General features: G+C 60.8%; 3 protein-coding genes across 5 annotated transcripts in view; 2 read left to right on the top strand and 1 right to left on the bottom strand.

The window, feature by feature from the left end:
- SGSM1 (small G protein signaling modulator 1) overlaps window positions 1-2,166 on the bottom strand; it is a 30,168-nt gene extending 28,002 nt beyond the window's left edge. For all 3 annotated transcript variants that reach the window (XM_068412473.1, XM_068412474.1, XM_068412475.1), the window contains exons 1-2: window positions 2,148-2,166; window positions 2,009-2,052 (exon numbers count right to left, since the gene is read on the bottom strand). In XM_068412473.1, coding sequence (XP_068268574.1) covers window positions 2,009-2,052; window positions 2,148-2,166 — 63 coding nt within the window. The remainder of the gene's footprint in view (window positions 1-2,008; window positions 2,053-2,147) is intronic.
- A 4,904-nt stretch (window positions 2,167-7,070) lies between these two features.
- On the top strand, window positions 7,071-14,416 carry LOC137669999 (sodium-dependent serotonin transporter-like). Its single transcript, XM_068412542.1, has 13 exons — window positions 7,071-7,272; window positions 9,003-9,137; window positions 9,265-9,484; window positions 9,687-9,825; window positions 10,106-10,240; window positions 10,883-10,986; window positions 11,224-11,351; window positions 11,643-11,755; window positions 12,040-12,171; window positions 12,260-12,359; window positions 12,636-12,736; window positions 13,674-13,841; window positions 14,336-14,416. The coding sequence occupies exons 1-13, from the start codon at window positions 7,071-7,073 to the stop codon at window positions 14,414-14,416; spliced, it is 1,758 nt and encodes a 585-aa protein (XP_068268643.1).
- A 1,082-nt stretch (window positions 14,417-15,498) lies between these two features.
- Window positions 15,499-17,164, top strand: C14H12orf76 (chromosome 14 C12orf76 homolog). Its single transcript, XM_068412949.1, has 2 exons — window positions 15,499-15,607; window positions 15,700-17,164. Exons 1-2 carry the CDS (start codon window positions 15,499-15,501, stop codon window positions 15,783-15,785), a joined length of 195 nt encoding a protein of 64 aa, XP_068269050.1. The 3' UTR covers window positions 15,786-17,164.
- The last annotated feature ends 184 nt before the right edge of the window (window positions 17,165-17,348 follow it).

Raw genomic sequence — 17,348 nt, 5'->3', positions numbered from 1 at the left:
CATCTCTGCTCTGTGTCAGCTCTGCCCTTGCTAAAGAGCTGCTGGAGAGATACGGGACTGTGCCAAACGCCCACGTCACGGCACCATGACGCGCTGGCTGGTGGCATTTCACCAGGGCAGAAGGGCCTTCCCCATTCCCCACCTCTCCTTCAATGCACTCTTCACCTTCACTTGCAGTCACCAGATCCTTGTACAACATGTTTATTTTACCGAAAGCCAGCAGAAGGGCACGTCACAACCCTCAGCTCTCCCCACCGAGGCACAAGCTGCACTTTCCTCAAGCACGCAGCCCCCGGAGGAAGAGCAAAGGGAGAGAAGCCCGGTAGAAACCCCAGCAGGGAAGATGCTCACGTGCAGTGACAGCCCACGGAGGCCACGGCAGCCCCTGGAAGGAAGGTCCTGTCCGCTGGCCGAGCAGTCTAGCCGGCACGCCGACGGGCAACCCTCGCCTCCCACCCCGCAGCGGCAGTCGACGCGCAGTCTGCTGTTTTGTCTCTCTCCACTCAGGAAGGAGTCGCAGACAGACGGTAATCATGAGATGTCAGCTTTATCCACGACGCTAAATAAATGTCATACCCTTTTTCTGGTTTAATAGCTGTTGCCAAGGCAACAAGTAGTATTCCTTACCACCACACCCGGCACAGGATTACAGCTGGGAAGTGGTCTGGATGAACAGCCAAACACACTGCACTGTCACCCTCCCCAGACCCACCACCCAAGGGTCTTGTTCACCCTACTCCAGGCAGTGTCCCAGCAGGGACATTCCACTTTCCAGAGCCCATAAACTGGGTATCAAATGCTTGTAAAATCAGAAACAAAATCACAGAATCAATGAGGTTGGACGAGACCTCCGGGATCATCAAGTCCAACCATCGCCCTGACACCACCATGTCAACTAGACCAGGGCACTAAGTGCCATGTCCAGTCTTTTCTTAAACCCCTCCAGAGATGGTGACTCCACCACCTCCCTGGGCAGCCAGTTCCAATGGCTAATGACCCTTGCTGAGAAGAAACAAAACGTCACATGTCACACGCTCCAAAATCCCAGGAGAGGTGACCTGTGGGGACAGACCACAGGCAGAAGATGACAACAGCTCCCAGCGATCCAGCGCTCCACCACACGGCAGAGCAGGTCCAGGTTCCCCTGCACAACGTCCCATGACATTCAGCCGCTTCAGACTCAGCAGCCACAGAGGGGTGGCTCAGAGTGGCCCACGCAGCCCACCTCCACGCACGAGCAACACACGAAGTACGTGGCAGAGCCGTGGGACTCTGAGCTCCCCATCCGCATCTACCACCAGCTCACTGCGTTAATGCTACGCATGTTATGAACATTAAGATAGAAGGAGCTTGAGGCAGCTCAGCATAAAACACAGTATAAACTGACAGAGAGTTAAAGGTGCCCGAGAAGACAGACCAGAGCGAGCAGATGTGAGATGCCATCGCCTTGCACTGGACACAGGCACACAGAGGTGCATGTCCCCCGTGTCCCTGGCTGGCTGCCGCGCTCAGCCCCGGCCGTGCCGGGCTCCCAGCACCCGGTTCCACCGTAGCAGCACCGGGACTCACCGCTTTTTCCCTGAGGAAAATCACAACCGGTGAGAGCGGCTCTGCACCAGCGAGAGCTGATTTTCAAACACCACGGGACACGGGGGTGCCAAACCCCGCGGTGCTGCAGGGACGCTCCTCCGCCACCCGGGCACCGGGCAGCCGCGCTCCCGGCAGCCGGGGCCCACGCCGCCCGGGCGGCACCGCGCTCCGACCCGGAGCCGCGCTCGGGGCTGGGGGTTTTTGCGGGGAGGGGGAGAGGACACACACACACTGTTAAATTCGCTGCAGCAGCACCGGCCGGAGCCAGCGGGAAGCTGCGGGCAGGCGAGCCCGGGGCCGGGGAGGGTCCCGCCGCAGACGCCCACCCCCGCGGGCCGGGGGTCACCGAGCCGTGACAGGGGACCGGGGGTACACGGGGCTGCTCCCGCGGGGGCCGCCGCCGCGGTCCCGCACCCACCTCCTTCTTGACGGTTCGCAGCAGCCGCTGCCGGGTCTCCGCCTCTGTGGGGAGAAGGGGGACAGGCCCGTTAGTGCGGCCCGGCCCGGCCCGGCCCCGCCGCCCCCGGCCCTGGCCCCGGCCCGCCGCCCAGCCCTACCCGCCGGGGCCGCCGCCATGGCCGCGCTCCTCCGCTCCGCAGCGCCGGCAGACTGGCGGCGGGGCCGAGCCGCTCCGCTCCGGGGGCCGGGCCGGGCCCACCGGGCCGCACCGCCCACCGGGCCGCGCCCGCCGGGGTGGGGCCATCTCCGCCGCCGCCGCCAATCCGCCCGCGCCGCCGGGGGACGGGCCACGGGCACCCCCGGGCAACGCGCGGCCCTCGGGGGGCGACCCAGGCCACCGACGGGGGGCCCCAACCGGGCACGGACCCTCGGGGGGGGCCTGAACCGGGACCCCAACCAGGCCCGGCCCCTCAAGGGGGGCCACAGTCGGCCCCCCAGCTCCAGGGGCTCACCACCACCAGGCACCCCCCAGCTGGGGCACACCCCAGCGAGGCCCCAGCTCCCCCAGACCCGGGGCTGAGGTGCCCCGGGGTGGTGACACGCAGGGCGGGGTGACACGGCACCGGGGATGGGGTGAGCCCTCGGTGTGTCCCCCATACGGGGCTGCTCTGGGGAGGGCGCAGCCGCGCAGTGTCCGGCATCGTACGGGGGTTTGGAAGCTCTGGGAGTTCACGGAGGTGCGAAGTGACAACGTCCTGGCAGCCACGTGCCATCCAGGTGCGCTCCTGTGGGCTCTTCTACACCGGGGAGGCGACAAGAACGAGAAGACCTCTTACAGGAGCCCTGGAGATGCCTCCTGTCAAAACCACAACCCCTTCAGAGAAAGCCCTGCCTGGCAGCTCCCGGTCATGTATCTTCTGTGTTTCTGTTCCCTCGTTTGCTGTTCCAGGACATTTCCATAGAAACAGGATCCCAGCTCCTCCGCAGTCCAGTTTCCAATAACTACAAACCGCATTAACGTGAGGGCAGCAGCGCCCGGCCATGCTGCACGCCCGCACGCCGCCACCGGCCACCGCCACAGCCCCGGCTGGCCCTCGCTGCCAACGCTTGGGAAGGGACTCAGTCCCGGCACAGAGAGCAGGGAAGTTCCCAGCCTGTTACCGATTCCCAGCCCCGCAGCCCTGGGCACCGCTCTGCCACCACGCCAGGAGCTGGGCTGAGTCCTCCATGTCCTCTGCCTTTCACTCTGTGCTGGTGCTCGGTGGCCCTGAAGGCAGGAACCATCCATCCCGATGGCTCCCCCCTGCCATCATCTGCCAGGGGAAGAGGAGGGAGCTCTGGACTCAGGATTAATCAGAATTCAACCCCTTCTGTACTTCACCACTCTGGACTCAGGATTAATCAGAATTTGGCACCTTCCGTGCTTCACCGCTGGCCCAGAGGCCAGCAGAATGCCTGTACCACATCCGTTGTAGAGAAGCCTATTTCCTCGTACATTATTTGCTTTTCACTGTTTATTTGCTCACTAAATACCCTGTTAACAGAGGTGGCGGCAGCGCAAATGTTACCGAACTGCAGCAACAGGGCCAGCTTGCCTGGGGGTGGGTGATCGCTGATGCAGATGGATCCCAGAAGCATCCTGGGGACCGTGGGAATCCAGCCGGGGCAGCTCTGGGTGCCGCTGGTGGGGGTCACAGCTCCCATCTGCAGTCACTGGGAGTTGACTCGGCCCTTGGGATGCCGATCTCAGCAAGCTTCCCAATTTATAGTGAATGGGAGGTTTATGGTATAGGATATGCCTGGGGCAGCTGCCCTGGCTTTCACTGCTGATGGCCTTGATCACCATACCACAGCTGGCCACAAACTGAAACAAAATGCAAGGCACTGCCTCTTGGCTGGCAGGGGCCACCAGGAACCCAGGGAGGTTCAGGTGGTTGGTGGTGCCAGCACTTCTGTGGGACCACGTACCAAGTAAGGCAACGCTGAGGCCATTGGAGAGGGACAAAAGGTGCTTTTCCTGGCTGCTTTCTCCCCAGGAACAACGGTGCCGCACAGGGGGTGGGAGCTATTGCTAATTTATTACCTTCCTTTGGGGAGAAATTGGCTGAAACAAGCACAGGGACAAGCTCTCCATGAGCCTTGCTGGTGCCTTTTCCTTGGAAAATTCTGCTTCTCCCTGGATTAAAGATGAGTGAGAGACGATGGGCCTCTGTTTTCTGAAGCCTGGAAAGCTTAAATGAGAGCACGTTGATCTATACTTAATGTGATTAGGTTACATCTCGGAGTATCACACTAATTAAATTAAACTTTCCACTGCTGCCTCTGCGGCTTAAACAGGGGAGTTGTTTTGACCACAATTCACTCCTCTGCATTTCATTGCATGGATGAGCAGGTAGGATAAAAGCAATCTGCTAATCAAATAATCGTGCTGTTTAGAAACAACTTCTAACTTGATGGAAATTCAAATTTAAATCTGATTTGAGCTAGATTTAAACTCTACATTTTAAATCTAAAGTGCTTTGTGCTTTGAGGAAGGAAAATAACAAAAGCAAATTGATGAAGGGGGAGCACAGAGTACATCTGACCATGACGTTGCAGGTATTTAGACAGCACGATGGCTGGTGTGCAGGGAGCAGCCGGCTTTCGCAGCATGAGCTGTGGTAAAGACAAGGCAGAGCCCGTCGTAGCCACCTGCCCGCTGCCCCTTCCTCGCCACGGGCCAACGTGACCGCTCGGACCCAGCAGCCCTGACTTCAGCTCTGTATTATAGCAAATGCTGTGTGGTGTCCATCACCTCCTCTCTGAAATGCTTGTAATTGAGTGTTAAATGATGGACAAAAATATTTGGCTACGATGGCAAAAATAACAACATTTTACCCAGAAAACTCCTCCCGTGTGATGTGTCGGTGATGAGCACGCTGAGCCCCACGCCACACAGCTGGTGGGCCAGGCTGGAGCAACACACGCAGCTCCTCACACAGGGGCTTGAAACTGTGACCAGAACATACAAAACTCTGGGGAAAACTCGCCTCTCCAGTGGGTCACAGTGCTGGGATCCCACTGGGAGCTCAGGGGTCTCAGAGCTGGGATCCCACTGGGAGCTCAAGGGTCGCAGAGCTGGGATCCCACTGGGAGCTCAGGGGTCTCAGAGCTGGGATCCCACGGAGGGCTCAGGGGTCTCAGAGCTGGGATCCCACTGGGAGCTCAGGGGTCTCAGAGCCGGGATCCCACTGGGAGCTCAGGGGTCTCAGAGCCGGGATCCCACTGGGAGCTCAGGGGTCTCAGAGCTGGGATCCCGCTGGGAGCTCAGGGGTCTCAGAGCTGGGATCCCAGAGGCAGCTCAGGGGTTGCAGAGCCAGGATCCCACGGGGAGCTCAGGGGTCTCAGAGCTGGGATCCCACAGGGAGCTCAGCACTTACAGGGCCCTAAAACACTGGGGCTGAGTCTGGGGAGCACAACTCCTCGCAACGAAAACTGTCTCCCAAAGACACCTCTCCCTCTGCCCTTCTCCCGTCTCCAGCAGCCCTGAGAACCTGCAATGGTTTTTCCACCTTGCAGCTTCTAAAAAAAAAAACGGAGATTTCAAAGCTCTCTCCTCATTGACTTGACAGCAGCAGCCTCGGCCCGATGCTGGAGAAGAGGCAGCCGCATTAGCGGGTGGGAGCGGAGAGGCAGCGGGCAGCGGCACGGGTGGGCGATCGGGCGCCCAAGGAGGAGGAGGTGGGAGCTGGGGGAGCGGGACAGGAGCGCTGGGTGCATTCGCGGCTGGTTTCCCAGCGAGGACCCCAGGGGATCTGTCGGGGATGGCAGCTGCTGGAACAGTGGCAGTGGCATCGAGCCGACGGTGCGGCACATGGGCTGGGCTGGAGCAGAGCTGTCTCTGTCCTGTCATGCCCTTAAGATGGTCCTTGGTCGGGGGGATTAAACCTTGCTCCCCTCAGCACGCTCCTCAGATGGATCACGTGGGGATTTCTCACCTTCATCCCTAAGCAAGGGACAACTGCAGGCCCCAAGCCCCCTGCCAGACCCCAGCCAGCCCCCCAGTCCCCTGACACCCCCCAGCTGAACCCTTTCGCTCGGAGGGCACCGGCATGTCCTCCCAAGGACCAGCATCACCCACCGAGCTGCTCCGTCAGCCCTGGCAGCCAGAGCCAGACACACCACGAAAAAATAACCTGTGTGTTTAACTGGACGTTTCTAACAGGTCCTGAAGGATTAACAGTGTCCAGAGGTTTCCCGTGCTGGGCAGACACCGAGCGGCTGCGTCACGTCGTCACAGCAACCTGCTAACCGTGGCCCTAAGGACCGCCGTTCCCGGTTTGTTCTCTTCTGTAGTTTGTTTTAATTACAGATAAGGGTGCCTGGAAAAGCCAGTGCTGGAGCAGCCGGGGAGCCGGGGAGCACCCGGTGGCCCTGGGCAAGGGCTCACTGGACACCAGCCCACGTGTCGCGGCCCGGGGCAAGACGCAGGGACCTGCCCGGGCTGCGAGCCTGCACGGGCACATTTCATCTGCAATAAAATTTGCTGTTAAACTGCCAAACTGAAGGGAGCAATGGCTCTCGGTACACTGCCACCCCCTCCCTCATTGCATCTGAGCTGCGAGAGGCTTTTCACTTTCAAGCAGCTTATTTGCAACAACCGGGGGGCTCACGGTGGGCACCGGTCACGCTCGTGCCCTGCAGTTGCCTCCCAGCTGGGGGACATTGCAAAATACACCAAGGAGAAAGAAATAACTCCTTGTCAGGAGGAAGGAGCACCACCTCTGTGGGCAAATAAGGTGCCGTGTCACCAGCCCCACCTCAGCCCCAAGATGCACCCACCCAGGTGCAGACCCCGGGAGCAGAGGGGACAGAAAGGCGTGCGGGGATGCTGGTCCCCTGCGCTCGGAAATCTGCTCTCCCCCCTCCTGCCTTTGATCAGAGGATGGTTTCTCCGCCGCTGCTGTGGGTTTCCAGCGGGAGGTGGGGAAGCGCAGTCAGCCTGACCCTCCCCTCCTCGGGTCTGTCATCAGCAACAGAAAAATCCTTCCCGGCCCCAAGTTGCTCAGCCTGAATCCTGCCGGGTCTGGCGGGGTGGCAGGATGGCAGAGCAGCCCTGCCCGGCGCCCGCCGCCAGCCCTCCCCGGCCGGGTCCCCCGGCCAGCCCCGCGCCCCCGGGGCCCCAAACCCACCCCAGGGACAAGTGGAGCAAAAAAATGGATTTCCTCCTCTCGGTCATCGGCTTCGCTGTCGATCTGGGCAACGTCTGGCGGTTCCCTTACATCTGCTACCAGAACGGAGGGGGTAAGGACACCACTAGGGTTGTTTAAGTCTTCTTTGGGAGAAAAGAAACCTATTGTTCATCTTTCCGATGCTGAAAAACTCACTGTTACTTTTCTTTCTTTGTGTCTAGCTGCTTCTCTCTGGACAGGGCAGCTTAGAGACCGACCCAACTTCTCCCAACATCTGTCTCTCTTCTGTTTTTTGTCTTTCTCCATTCAAAACCCTCCTCCATTCGCTCCTTCCCCGCTGTCATTCACTCCTTCCCGGCATGGTAGCAGCTCTAGGGTCACAAAGAGAAAACTAGTGTGGTCCAGGCTGCATGAAAGGATTGAGAATCTGCGAATTTGGGGTGGGAGGTTTGTACCCTTTATGATCTGGTGACTTGGTGAAAGAAACCCTTTCTGATGGCTCGTGTTTTAAAATAACCTAGCAAGGGGATGCTGGACCCCGTGGAGCATCCCTGGCTCCCCGGGACCAATCCATCCTCTCAGTGGTCAACAGAAAGTTAAGATACAAGAGCTCCGTGAAGGAAAAAACCTTGAGGAAACGACATCTAAAGAAATTGCTTTAAATAGAGCAGCGTAGAAAACCCCCTTGCACGGAAATTAAAAATGAGGGATGAAAATTTTGTGCTGTTCACAAAAGCACAGTGGATTTAATTGCCAACGTCAGCATTTGGGCAACGTCCTCCACTGCTTGGGAAAAAGAGAAGGAGGTAATTAGTACCGTACTCAAGGCTAAAATGTGGCTCCCAGGTGCCCGTACTGAAGCACGGTTCTGTGTGAGCTACTCCTGGGGCACTGGGAGCGAACCTGAGCCGCTCTCCATCGATGCGGCTCCGGCAGACGCTTTCCTCGCCCCGTGCACGCGGGAGGGTGAGGAGCTCAAACAGCAGCTCTGGGCAAGGATGGCCACGGTCCCCTGCAGGTCCCATGGTGGTGGGCTCAGCCGTCAGCTGGAGAAGGTCCTGGAGGAGAAACCGTGAAGGGGCTGGGTGTGGAGCGGGTGGAGGGCTCTCGGAGAGAGGAGCCGTGGGGGTTAAATTAACTAATCCCACCAGGGCTATTCTGGTGAGCACAGAGAACAGCTCCAGTTCCAAAACCTCCGTGGGGTACAAGTGGAGCCCTGATAAAGACGACATTGTTATGAATAATGCAGATTACAGCGTTAATTACTTGTGTCTTGGGGTGACCATGCATATTCAGTGGGATTTTCTCCAAAACTCTTCTAGACGTGAGGGGTGCTCGGTGCCCTGCGCCCTGATGGTTTGTATCGCTTTGTACTGTCCCGGCAAAATGATCCCTCCCCGATGAAGACTGGGATGCCAGCGGGGACTGGCACTGCAGCCCACAGAGCTGGGGCACCGAGCGGGGTCCTCACAGCCGTGAACCCCTCTGAACACATCATTTGCAAAGCACCTTACAGCCAAGCATCCAAACCCCTCGTCTGTGCCCCTCCGTGACATTTCTTCTCAGCAAGGGTCATTAGCCATTGGAAGGGGCTGCCCAGGGAGGTGGTGGAGTCACCATCTCTGGAGGGGTTTAAGAAAAGCCTGGACATGGCACTTAGTGCCCTGGTCTAGTTGACAGGGTGGTGTCAGGGCAATGGTTGGACTTGATGAGCCCAGAGGGCTCTTCCAACCTCAGTGATTCTGTGATTCTGTGACCCCCCCTGCAGCGCTGGGGGGTGGTGGTGGCAGCCCCCTGCCCGCAGCCTGCCTGGTCACCACCGCTCTGCTCCTCACCCCACAGGAGCCTTTCTCATCCCCTACACGCTGATGGCTGTTTTCGGAGGGGTGCCCCTCTTCTACATGGAGCTGGCCCTGGGGCAGTTCCACAGGACGGGCGCCATCCCCATCTGGAAGCGCATCTGCCCCATCTTTAAAGGTACGAGACCCCCAGCCCCAGGCCACGCAGCGTGGGCGAGCGGGGCCGTGCAGGCGGTGCGGGTCCCCACAGCCGTGTCCCAGGGGACAGGGAGAGCGCTGCTGACTCTGCCCCACTCCTTCCCCAGGCATCGGCTTTGCCATTTGCATCATTGGCCTCTACGTCTCCTTCTACTACAACACCATCATCGCCTGGGCTCTCTATTACTTCTACTCGTCCTTCTCGGGCACGCTGCCCTGGGCGAGCTGCGACAACCCCTGGAACACGGCCGACTGCACCAACTACTTCGGGAGGAGCAATGTGACCTGGACCAACTTCTCCAGGTCCCCCGCCGAGGAGTTTTATACGTAAGTGCACGTACGTGGATGATGTGTTTCAGCCGGGGCACATCCCCATGGAGGCACCGGGGTCTGCTGCGTGGGGAGCAGGACCGATGTGCCTGGGAGCAGGTACACTATGGTCCGTGGCCATTGCGTGGGGATGATCTTGGGGAGCTCATGGCCACCGTGCTGAGACCACCTCCCCGGCCGTGGGGGGCCCTGCCCACAGGAGGAAGGTCCTGGAGATCCAGAAGTCTGGGGGTCTGTACGACGTGGGGGGGATCCGCTGGCAGCTGCTCCTCTGCCTCTTCCTCATCTTCACCATCGTCTACTTCAGCCTGTGGAAAGGGGTGAAAACCTCCGGGAAGGTAAGAAAGCGCCAGCCCTGCCTGGGCACAGATGTGACGGAGCCCTGGGCACGCGGGGGCACACAGCATCCCCTCCACGGCCAGGGCCAGGCAGGAGGGACCGAGCCTGGCAGGGTCTTGCAGCTCAGCTGGCTGCTTAGACACGGGGTGGTGCCTCCTCCCCGCACCCCTCGGCCACCCTGGCCAGCTGCGAGCGGGCCGGCTGTGCCCCAATGGGTGGTTTGGGTGCACGGTGGAGCAGCTCTGCGGGTGCCACGTGCTGACGGCCGCCCCTCTCCAGGTGGTGTGGGTGACGGCCACGCTGCCATACGTCGTCCTCCTCGTCCTGCTGGTCCGCGGGGCCACCCTGCCCGGCGCCTGGCGAGGGGTCGTCTTCTACCTGCGCCCGGACTGGGGCAAGCTCCTGAGCACGGCGGTGAGTGTGGGCTCTGGCTGCCCCTCGCCCCAGGGCTGGCAGCACCCAGACCCCCTCCCCGGGACGCGCACCCACCCCTGCACACCGCAGGGCGATGGGGCCCTTGTTCCTACAGAAAAGAGACACCCTGGACAGGCTCTTGGAAATGTAAATCTCTAATTGAATCACCCATCTCATCACCGCTGGGATTTGTTTGTGTTCTCGCCCTGGCCCGACAATAGGCTTCCTGTGGGTAATTACCAGGCAGCACTTGAGAATTCTCATTAAAGGTAATCAAGGCTGTGCTGCCGGCCTGAACCTGCCCAGGCAGGAGTGGGCACAGGGGTCTCAGGGCTCCCCTTGTCTTCCTCCCTGCTCCAGGCACGGGTGATCCCAGATGCTGTTGCTTAATTTTGCTGCTGCAGGACCCCGGCGTGGAAACGAGCTCCCTCTGTCCCGCTCCTGGGATATCCCACGGGGGGACGGGGCAGAGGAGGTCTGGCAGCATGTGCCAACAAGGACCCCAGCACCCTGCCATGGGGTGGGCACGCCGTGGGGTGGGCACGCCGTGGGGTGGGCATGCCGTGGGGCACCTCCTGGCCCCGTCCCAGCCCCGCGGACCCCCTGGCCATTCTCCAGTGTGCCTGTTCCTTCCCCTGCCAGGTTTGGGTTGATGCTGCCGCGCAGATTTTCTTCTCCTTGGGCCCTGGGTTCGGTGTCCTCCTCGCGCTGGCCAGTTACAACCATTTCCACAACAACTGCTACCGGTGAGCCCCCGCTGCGGGACGTGGCCGGGGGTCCCTGCGGGCATGGGGGCTGGACAAGGGGGCTGGGACAGGCATGGGGGGTGAGCATCGTTCCCCATGTTACTGATGGTTTTGGTACATGGGGCTGGGCGGGATCCATTGGGGGTGCAGGCGACTGGGGCAGCGGAGCGGGGCGAGAGCCGTGCTGGAGGGAGGGTTCTGCTGCAGGACACGTCTCCGCTTTCTTCTGCCTTCCAGGGACGCGCTCGTCACCAGCGCGGTGAACTGCCTCACCAGCTTCCTCTCGGGCTTCGTCATCTTCACCGTGCTGGGCTACATGGCTGAGATGCGGGACGTGGAGGTGGAGGATGTCGCGAGAGATAAAGGTTTGCCTCCCTCCGGTGCCCAGCGGCCCAGGGGTCTGTGTGCCCACCCCAGCTGGGGGGGGCTGGGGCCATGGCTGGCCCTGGGTCTGCTGGGGCGCGGGGGCTCGTGCCTGGGAGCGGTTCCCAGGGGTGCAGAGCAGCGAGGTGTCCAGCCCCTGTATCCCAGCCAGGGCCAGGGACGGCTGCTCTGGCTTTGGCACATCCTCCCCATGCACATTCCCACGGCCGCCGGCACCCAGGGCCGTGCCAGGGCACCAGGGAACAGCCAACCAGCCCCGTGTCCCCTCCTAGGGCCCAGCCTCCTTTTTATCACCTACCCCGAGGCAATTGCCAACATGGTGGGATCCACCTTCTTCGCCATCATCTTCTTCCTGATGATGATAACGCTGGGGCTGGACAGCACGGTAGGGAACTCGCCGAGCGCGACAGCCGTGCAGCACGGGGCTGTGTCCCCAGCGGGGACTGGGGGTGGCTGTGTCCCACGGGGAACAGCGGGGTGACGAGGGGACCTACGGCCTCGGGAGGGAGAGCTGCCTGCCCAAGGCCCCTGAGCATGGCCAGCATGGGGACAGGGGGAGGGGACAGGATGGGACATCCCCTCTCTGCTCACAGGCAGAGGGGGCCATGGGGAGAGCAGGACTGGCCCCACGTCTCATTTCTCCGCCCCACGCCGGCGTTTCCTTTGCAGTTTGGGGGCTTGGAGGCCGTGATCACGGCCGTGATGGACGAGTACCCCCAGGTCCTGGCCGGGCGACGGGAGCTCTTCGTCCTCGGCCTCATCACAGTGTGTTTCCTGGGCTCCCTGAGCACCCTCACCTACGTGAGTAGCACCGGGCACCGCTCCGGCCCCGTCCCCACCACACACCCACTCGCTTCTCCAACAACCCCCCTCCCTCGTGCTCTTCCAGGGGGGAGCCTACGTGGTGAAGCTGCTGGAGGAGTTCGGGGCCGGCTGCTCAATCCTGGCCGTGGTGCTGCTGGAAACGATCGCTGTGTCTTGGTTTTACGGTAAGAAACTGCCTCTGCTGTGAAAAACATCCTGCGGGCACCTACACGGGTGCTTAACCTTATGCACATGAGTAAATGCCAGGGGGTTTGGGGGCAGAAGCACGGGTGTGACTCCTGGAGAGGCTGGGATGGGGCACGGAGGGCATCATGCCTGCATCCCTGTACCCACATCCCTGTACCCGTATCCCTGTACCCATGTCTCTGTCCCTGTACCCGTGTCCCTGTACCCACGTCCTCCGCGGGTCTCCGGGGCCATGACGGTCTCTCCTCTGGCAGGGATACAGAGGTTCTCCCACGACGTGAAAGCCATGCTGGGCTTCACCCCGGGGGTGTTCTGGAAGGTGTGCTGGGTCGCCATCAGCCCTGCCTTGCTAGCAGTGAGTACCTACAGCCCGAATTAAGGACATTAAGGACGGGGTTGGCAGCGTCCCTCCGAACACCCTGCAGGGGAGCTGCTCTTCCCCTCGCCAGCGGCTGCTCCTGCCCAGCTCCCAGGGCCAGTTACTCCCCTCTCGCTCGCACGAGGTGAACAAGCTGCCGGGAGGGAGGATCAGGGTCCTGGCCAGGGCTGTAGGACATTGTGCCAGCCCTCCCTGCCAGCTCACCACGCTGCTGCTCCGGCCACAGTCAGCGACAAGCTTCCCGCAGCCCCTGGGACAGCGGGTTTGCTGAAAAAGGGAGCTGGGAGAGGATGTTCCAGCCCGCAGGGGCTGAGCACAGCCCCGTCTCACCCTCCTGGTCCTCAGCACCCCACGCATCCGTCCCCTTTGAAACGCCAGCTCCCCCGGCACATCAAAGGCTGCCATCTGCAAGAGGCAGAGGGGTCTAATCTCACCCGATCTGCAGCAGAGGAGGCCTTGTGAGGATTAATTACGGCTCTAAGCGCTTTGCCTGGGTTGTTAAGACAGAAGCATTATAATCAAAGCAGACAGCAAATGATCCCATTTCACGCGGGGACGTGCAGCCTTCGCAGGGCACAGTCCCTGCGGGGTTTGTCAGACCCCTCCAGGCCCGTGCCTAGCGAGGGGTGGCAGCCTGGGACATGTCACTGCCACCTCCGTGCTGGCCTTTCGGACGGTGTTAACCCACAGGATGAGCTGATCTGCTCTGTTCGTGGGGAGCCAGCGGAGCTCATCTGCTGAGGGTGCTCGGCCGTCCCGAAAGAGCTTTTCTGGCCACCCGTGTTGTGTGCACGTGGGTTTATGGGCTGTAGCTACAGCCCTGTGCTCCTTGTGACAGGCAGTGGGGTGCGTCCTGCCGTGGGCTGGCCCCGTGAGCATCCTTCCCTAATGAGCTCCGCTTCGTTCCTTACAGTTCATAGTTATCAGCTCCCTCCTGGACCAGCCGCCTCTGATGCTCTTCGACTACCAGTACCCCGAGTGGAGCATCTCGGTGGGGTACCTCATAGGAGCATCGTCCTTCATCTGCATCCCCTTCTACATGGTGTACAAGCTCGTCTGGACGCCAGGGTCTCTCAAGCAGGTGAGGAGCGGGGTGGGTGATCCGGGGACCCCTCTGCGGGCTGGGGGTGGGCAGGGACCCCCACTCAGGTCAGCCTGAGACCAAGGCAGGGGAGCTGGGCAGATGGTTGGTGCTTCCTCAGTATCTTTGTACGTGGCAATTAAATCACACCTGGAGAGCTGCTTGGAAAGGGCTCGGAGGAGCGTGGCTCAACGGCCTGATCGTTTTAAATCACATTTCTGAAGCTGTGATTTTGGCTGGGCCAGGAGGTAGCGAGGCTACATCAGCACGGCCCTGGAGGCAGGAGACCGTCCCCAGCTGTCACCCCCCTCTCAGCCCATTTTTGGGACCCCTCCTGCCCGCTGCGGTCTGCTGCAGGCTGACTCGGCCCCAGCCCTGCAGCAAGCAAGGTCCTGGTGGGGATGGCATCGGCAGAGAGCCCTGCCCGTGGCACCAGGCCCCGGTGTGGGAAGGAAACCCATTGCCTTTTTCCTCTGTGTGCTTCCACCCGCCAGCGCCTCGCCGTCTGCATCCGCCCGGAGAAAACAACGCGAGCCCCCCGAGCAGAGGCAGTGTGCATGGCACCTGTCCTGTAGCCCGGTGGCACGTCCAGGGCACGCAGAGACTGCTTTGGCTTCCTGCTCCTGCCCCGACAAAGCAACGGGGCGGGCAGAAGAGAAGCTGCCATCACCTTCCTCACAGCAACCTGCCCCTCGCCTCTCCCCAGCAGCTGCACGTGCTGGCGGCAGCTCCAGCCACCGGCTCTTGTCGCGTCTCGGTGGAAGCGGCACCACCGGCACGTGCTGGGAGCCCGTTCTCGCTGCGGGCAGGGAAACCTCTGACCTGCAGCAGGGAGAACGGGACCTGCGCTGAGTCCCACCGGGCTGGGAGCCAAGGGCCAGACTCCTCCGGTTTGGAGGTGAGCCCCAACTCCCAGCGAAGACGGAGGCACGGCTGGGCTGCTGTCCGACGGCACCACGACCTCGCTGGGCAGAGCTCGGTGCCAGCAGTGCATGCCTTTAGCTGTGCCGTGGGTGATGTGGGAAATAAAGCTGATATCAATCATTAGGAGATCAGGGGAGAGGAGCCGGAGCTCGCCGTGCTGTGTTCATGATGCGCCGTGATGCGTCTGAGAGCGCAGGGCTGGGCTGGGGGAGGCCGGGGGTTGCCGCTGGCCCGGCACACAGACACCCTGCTCTGCTGCGAAGAGCAAAAGTCTGGTGCAGAAATTGCGTGGCCCCTCGGGTCGCTGCCGGGGACACACAGCTGCAGCAGGGCAGGTCCCTGCCGCCCCGTCCTGGCTCTGCCCCCACGATGTGGCAGCTCTGCTGAGACGGGAGGATCGGCTGCGAGAGAAGCGTTGGCCTCCGGTATTCAGAGAAGACCTTAATATATCTCATTTTAAAAACAAACATCGGGGTCAGGGTGAAGCAGCCCTGGCGCACATGGGGCTGGGGGGAATGCACGGGGGGTGCAGGGACCCCCGGGGTGGACACCCCGGTCTCCCCCGCGGATGTCCCCGCTGCCCCGGGGCTCCCGGAAGGCCCTCCCCGGCGCTGCCGGCGGGGCGGGCCCTGCGCGGGGCGGCAGGAAGAGGCCGGGCCGTGCCGTGCCGTGCCGGGCACACAAAGGCCGGGGCGGTGCGGGGGGGCGGTCCCTCGGCCCGCAGCGGAGCGGGATGGCGGCGGCGGCAGCACGGGGCTGGGCGGTGGCGGCGCTGGCGCTGCTGGCGCCGGGCCCGGCGGAGCGCAGCCGGCCCTACGCCGTGCTGCAGAAGCAGAACCTGGGTGAGGATTTCTTTTTAAGCTGGTTTTGGGGCGGTGCCTGCGGGGGAGGTGGGGGGGTTGCGCTGCGATCCTAACGTGTGCTCCCCCCGCAGTGCTGCTGGGCAGCATCCTCAGCGCGCTGCTCCTCACCATCGTCCTCATGGCCGTCTGCGTCTACAAGCCCGTCCGGCGGCGGTAGCGGAGCGGGGCCGGCCCGGGGCAGCGCTGCCCGGCCCGCCCGGTGCCCCCGCAGCGTCGCTTCCAAGGGCAGCGTGGCCGGGTGTGGGGAGTCCCACCCCAGCCCTCGGCAAACGGCCTCCCTGGAGCGCTCCCGCAGCAAAGCCCGGGGGGGAGAAGGTCTGAGCAGGGTCTGCAGCCACGCACCTTCCTCCCGGGACGCCGCAGGTCAGCGATGCTGGTGACACGACGTGCTCGAGAGCGTGTGGGCACCCAGGAACCATCTTGGGTTGGCACAGGAACGCGGCCAAACTCCTGCAATCGCTGCCTTGAGCAGCCCACGCGCTCGATTACACCACATCTCGTTTTGCTTTCTGATTAATTCAGCCCCCTGCATGAATGCTGAGTCTTAAGGGTTGAAGCACAGCCTTCAGAAGTAGTCCGAAGGCAGAAGCTCGGCAGCCCACCACGGCTGTGGCCGTTACCTCTGAGCAGATACCGAAGCGTGAGCAGACCCTGGTGTGGCTGTTCGGGGACAGGCACATCATTCCTGATGTGATTTGCCTTGACCCTCAGCTAAATCGCACCAACGCAACCACGCTGAGCCTGTGAGGGTCTGTGGTGCGGCCGAGGGTCCCCAGCGGGTGCTGAGCACTCATCTCCTTGCAGGGGGATTTGTGCTCCCGAGCAGGTCCCTGTCCCACTGGAAACAGAAGCTTCCAGAGCCTGCAAGCCAGGCTGCCCTCAGGCTCTCTGGAAGTAAGTTGTGTTTAAGCTCTGGGCTGACCTGTTCTATGCATTTTCAGTAATAAATCCAAGTGTTTACACTGAAATCCCACGTGCATACGAATGCTGCTATTCTGTTTTGCACTGCTATGAGTAGTAACTGGATTTTGCTTATTAAGTATTACTTTGGTATTTAACATAGGGGTGTTTTGGCTAGTAATTTATTTGGTGTTTTAAAACTTAACTTCCAGAACAATTGTGTCGACCTGTTCTCTAAAACCTTGTGCTGCATCTGACGTGTTTTCTGTTCAGTTTGTTTTAAAGGATGCTGACTACTTTCATTGCAATGGGGGTTTCATTTGCTGCTGCTCTTCTAGTAAATTGACAGTAGGAGCCTGGCCTAGAACAGATCTAGTTACTAATCCAAGTGAAACCTGAGTGAGGAAGCAAGGTAACACTGTTCTAGTGCTTTCTCATCCTTTTTTTGATTACTGGGTCCTGTATCACTGATTTTTCCTGTGTAAAACTTGGCCTGGAGCTGTGTGCTGTTTGGGGGGGCGTGGATGGTGTAGCTTGCAGCTACAGCTCCAAGTTCCTGGGAGCAGCATTCTTGTTTGCATTCAATCTTCACTCCCTGCTCTGTCTCTTTGTACAAATAAAAAGCTAAGTAAACGATCCAGGAGTCTCTTATTTATTCATGGATGTTCTGTTTGGTATTAACTCAGCTGTAGCTGTATGAAGGGAGGAGGCAGCCCCTTTCCCACCTCTGATAATCGCCCTTTTCAGGGGTGAGGGAACAGGGGTAGGACAGCAGTGCTGGGTGCAGCCCCTCTTCTTGGATCCTTGTTAGCAAGGAGCT

The sequence above is a fragment of the Nyctibius grandis genome, chromosome 14 (assembly GCF_013368605.1).
Source record: "Nyctibius grandis isolate bNycGra1 chromosome 14, bNycGra1.pri, whole genome shotgun sequence".
In the NCBI taxonomy this organism is placed as follows: Eukaryota; Metazoa; Chordata; class Aves; order Nyctibiiformes; family Nyctibiidae; genus Nyctibius; species Nyctibius grandis.
The sequence above is the reverse complement of the archived record's forward strand: the minus strand, read 5'-3'. Positions and strand labels throughout refer to the sequence as shown.

What these genes read in the sequence shown, in the direction of transcription:
- LOC137669999 (XM_068412542.1), top strand. Translation starts at nt 7,071, where the DNA reads ATGGCAGAGCAGCCCTGCCCGGCGCCCGCCGCCAGCCCTCCCCGGCCG. An exon ending in GGGTGAAAACCTCCGGGAAG is followed by an intron (nt 9,826 to 10,105) that starts GTAAGAAAGCGC and finishes GCCCCTCTCCAG; the next exon opens with GTGGTGTGGGTGACGGCCAC. An exon ending in CGCCAGGGTCTCTCAAGCAG is followed by an intron (nt 13,842 to 14,335) that starts GTGAGGAGCGGG and finishes TCCACCCGCCAG; the next exon opens with CGCCTCGCCGTCTGCATCCG.
- C14H12orf76 (XM_068412949.1), top strand. Translation starts at nt 15,499, where the DNA reads ATGGCGGCGGCGGCAGCACGGGGCTGGGCGGTGGCGGCGCTGGCGCTG. An exon ending in GCTGCAGAAGCAGAACCTGG is followed by an intron (nt 15,608 to 15,699) that starts GTGAGGATTTCT and finishes CTCCCCCCGCAG; the next exon opens with TGCTGCTGGGCAGCATCCTC.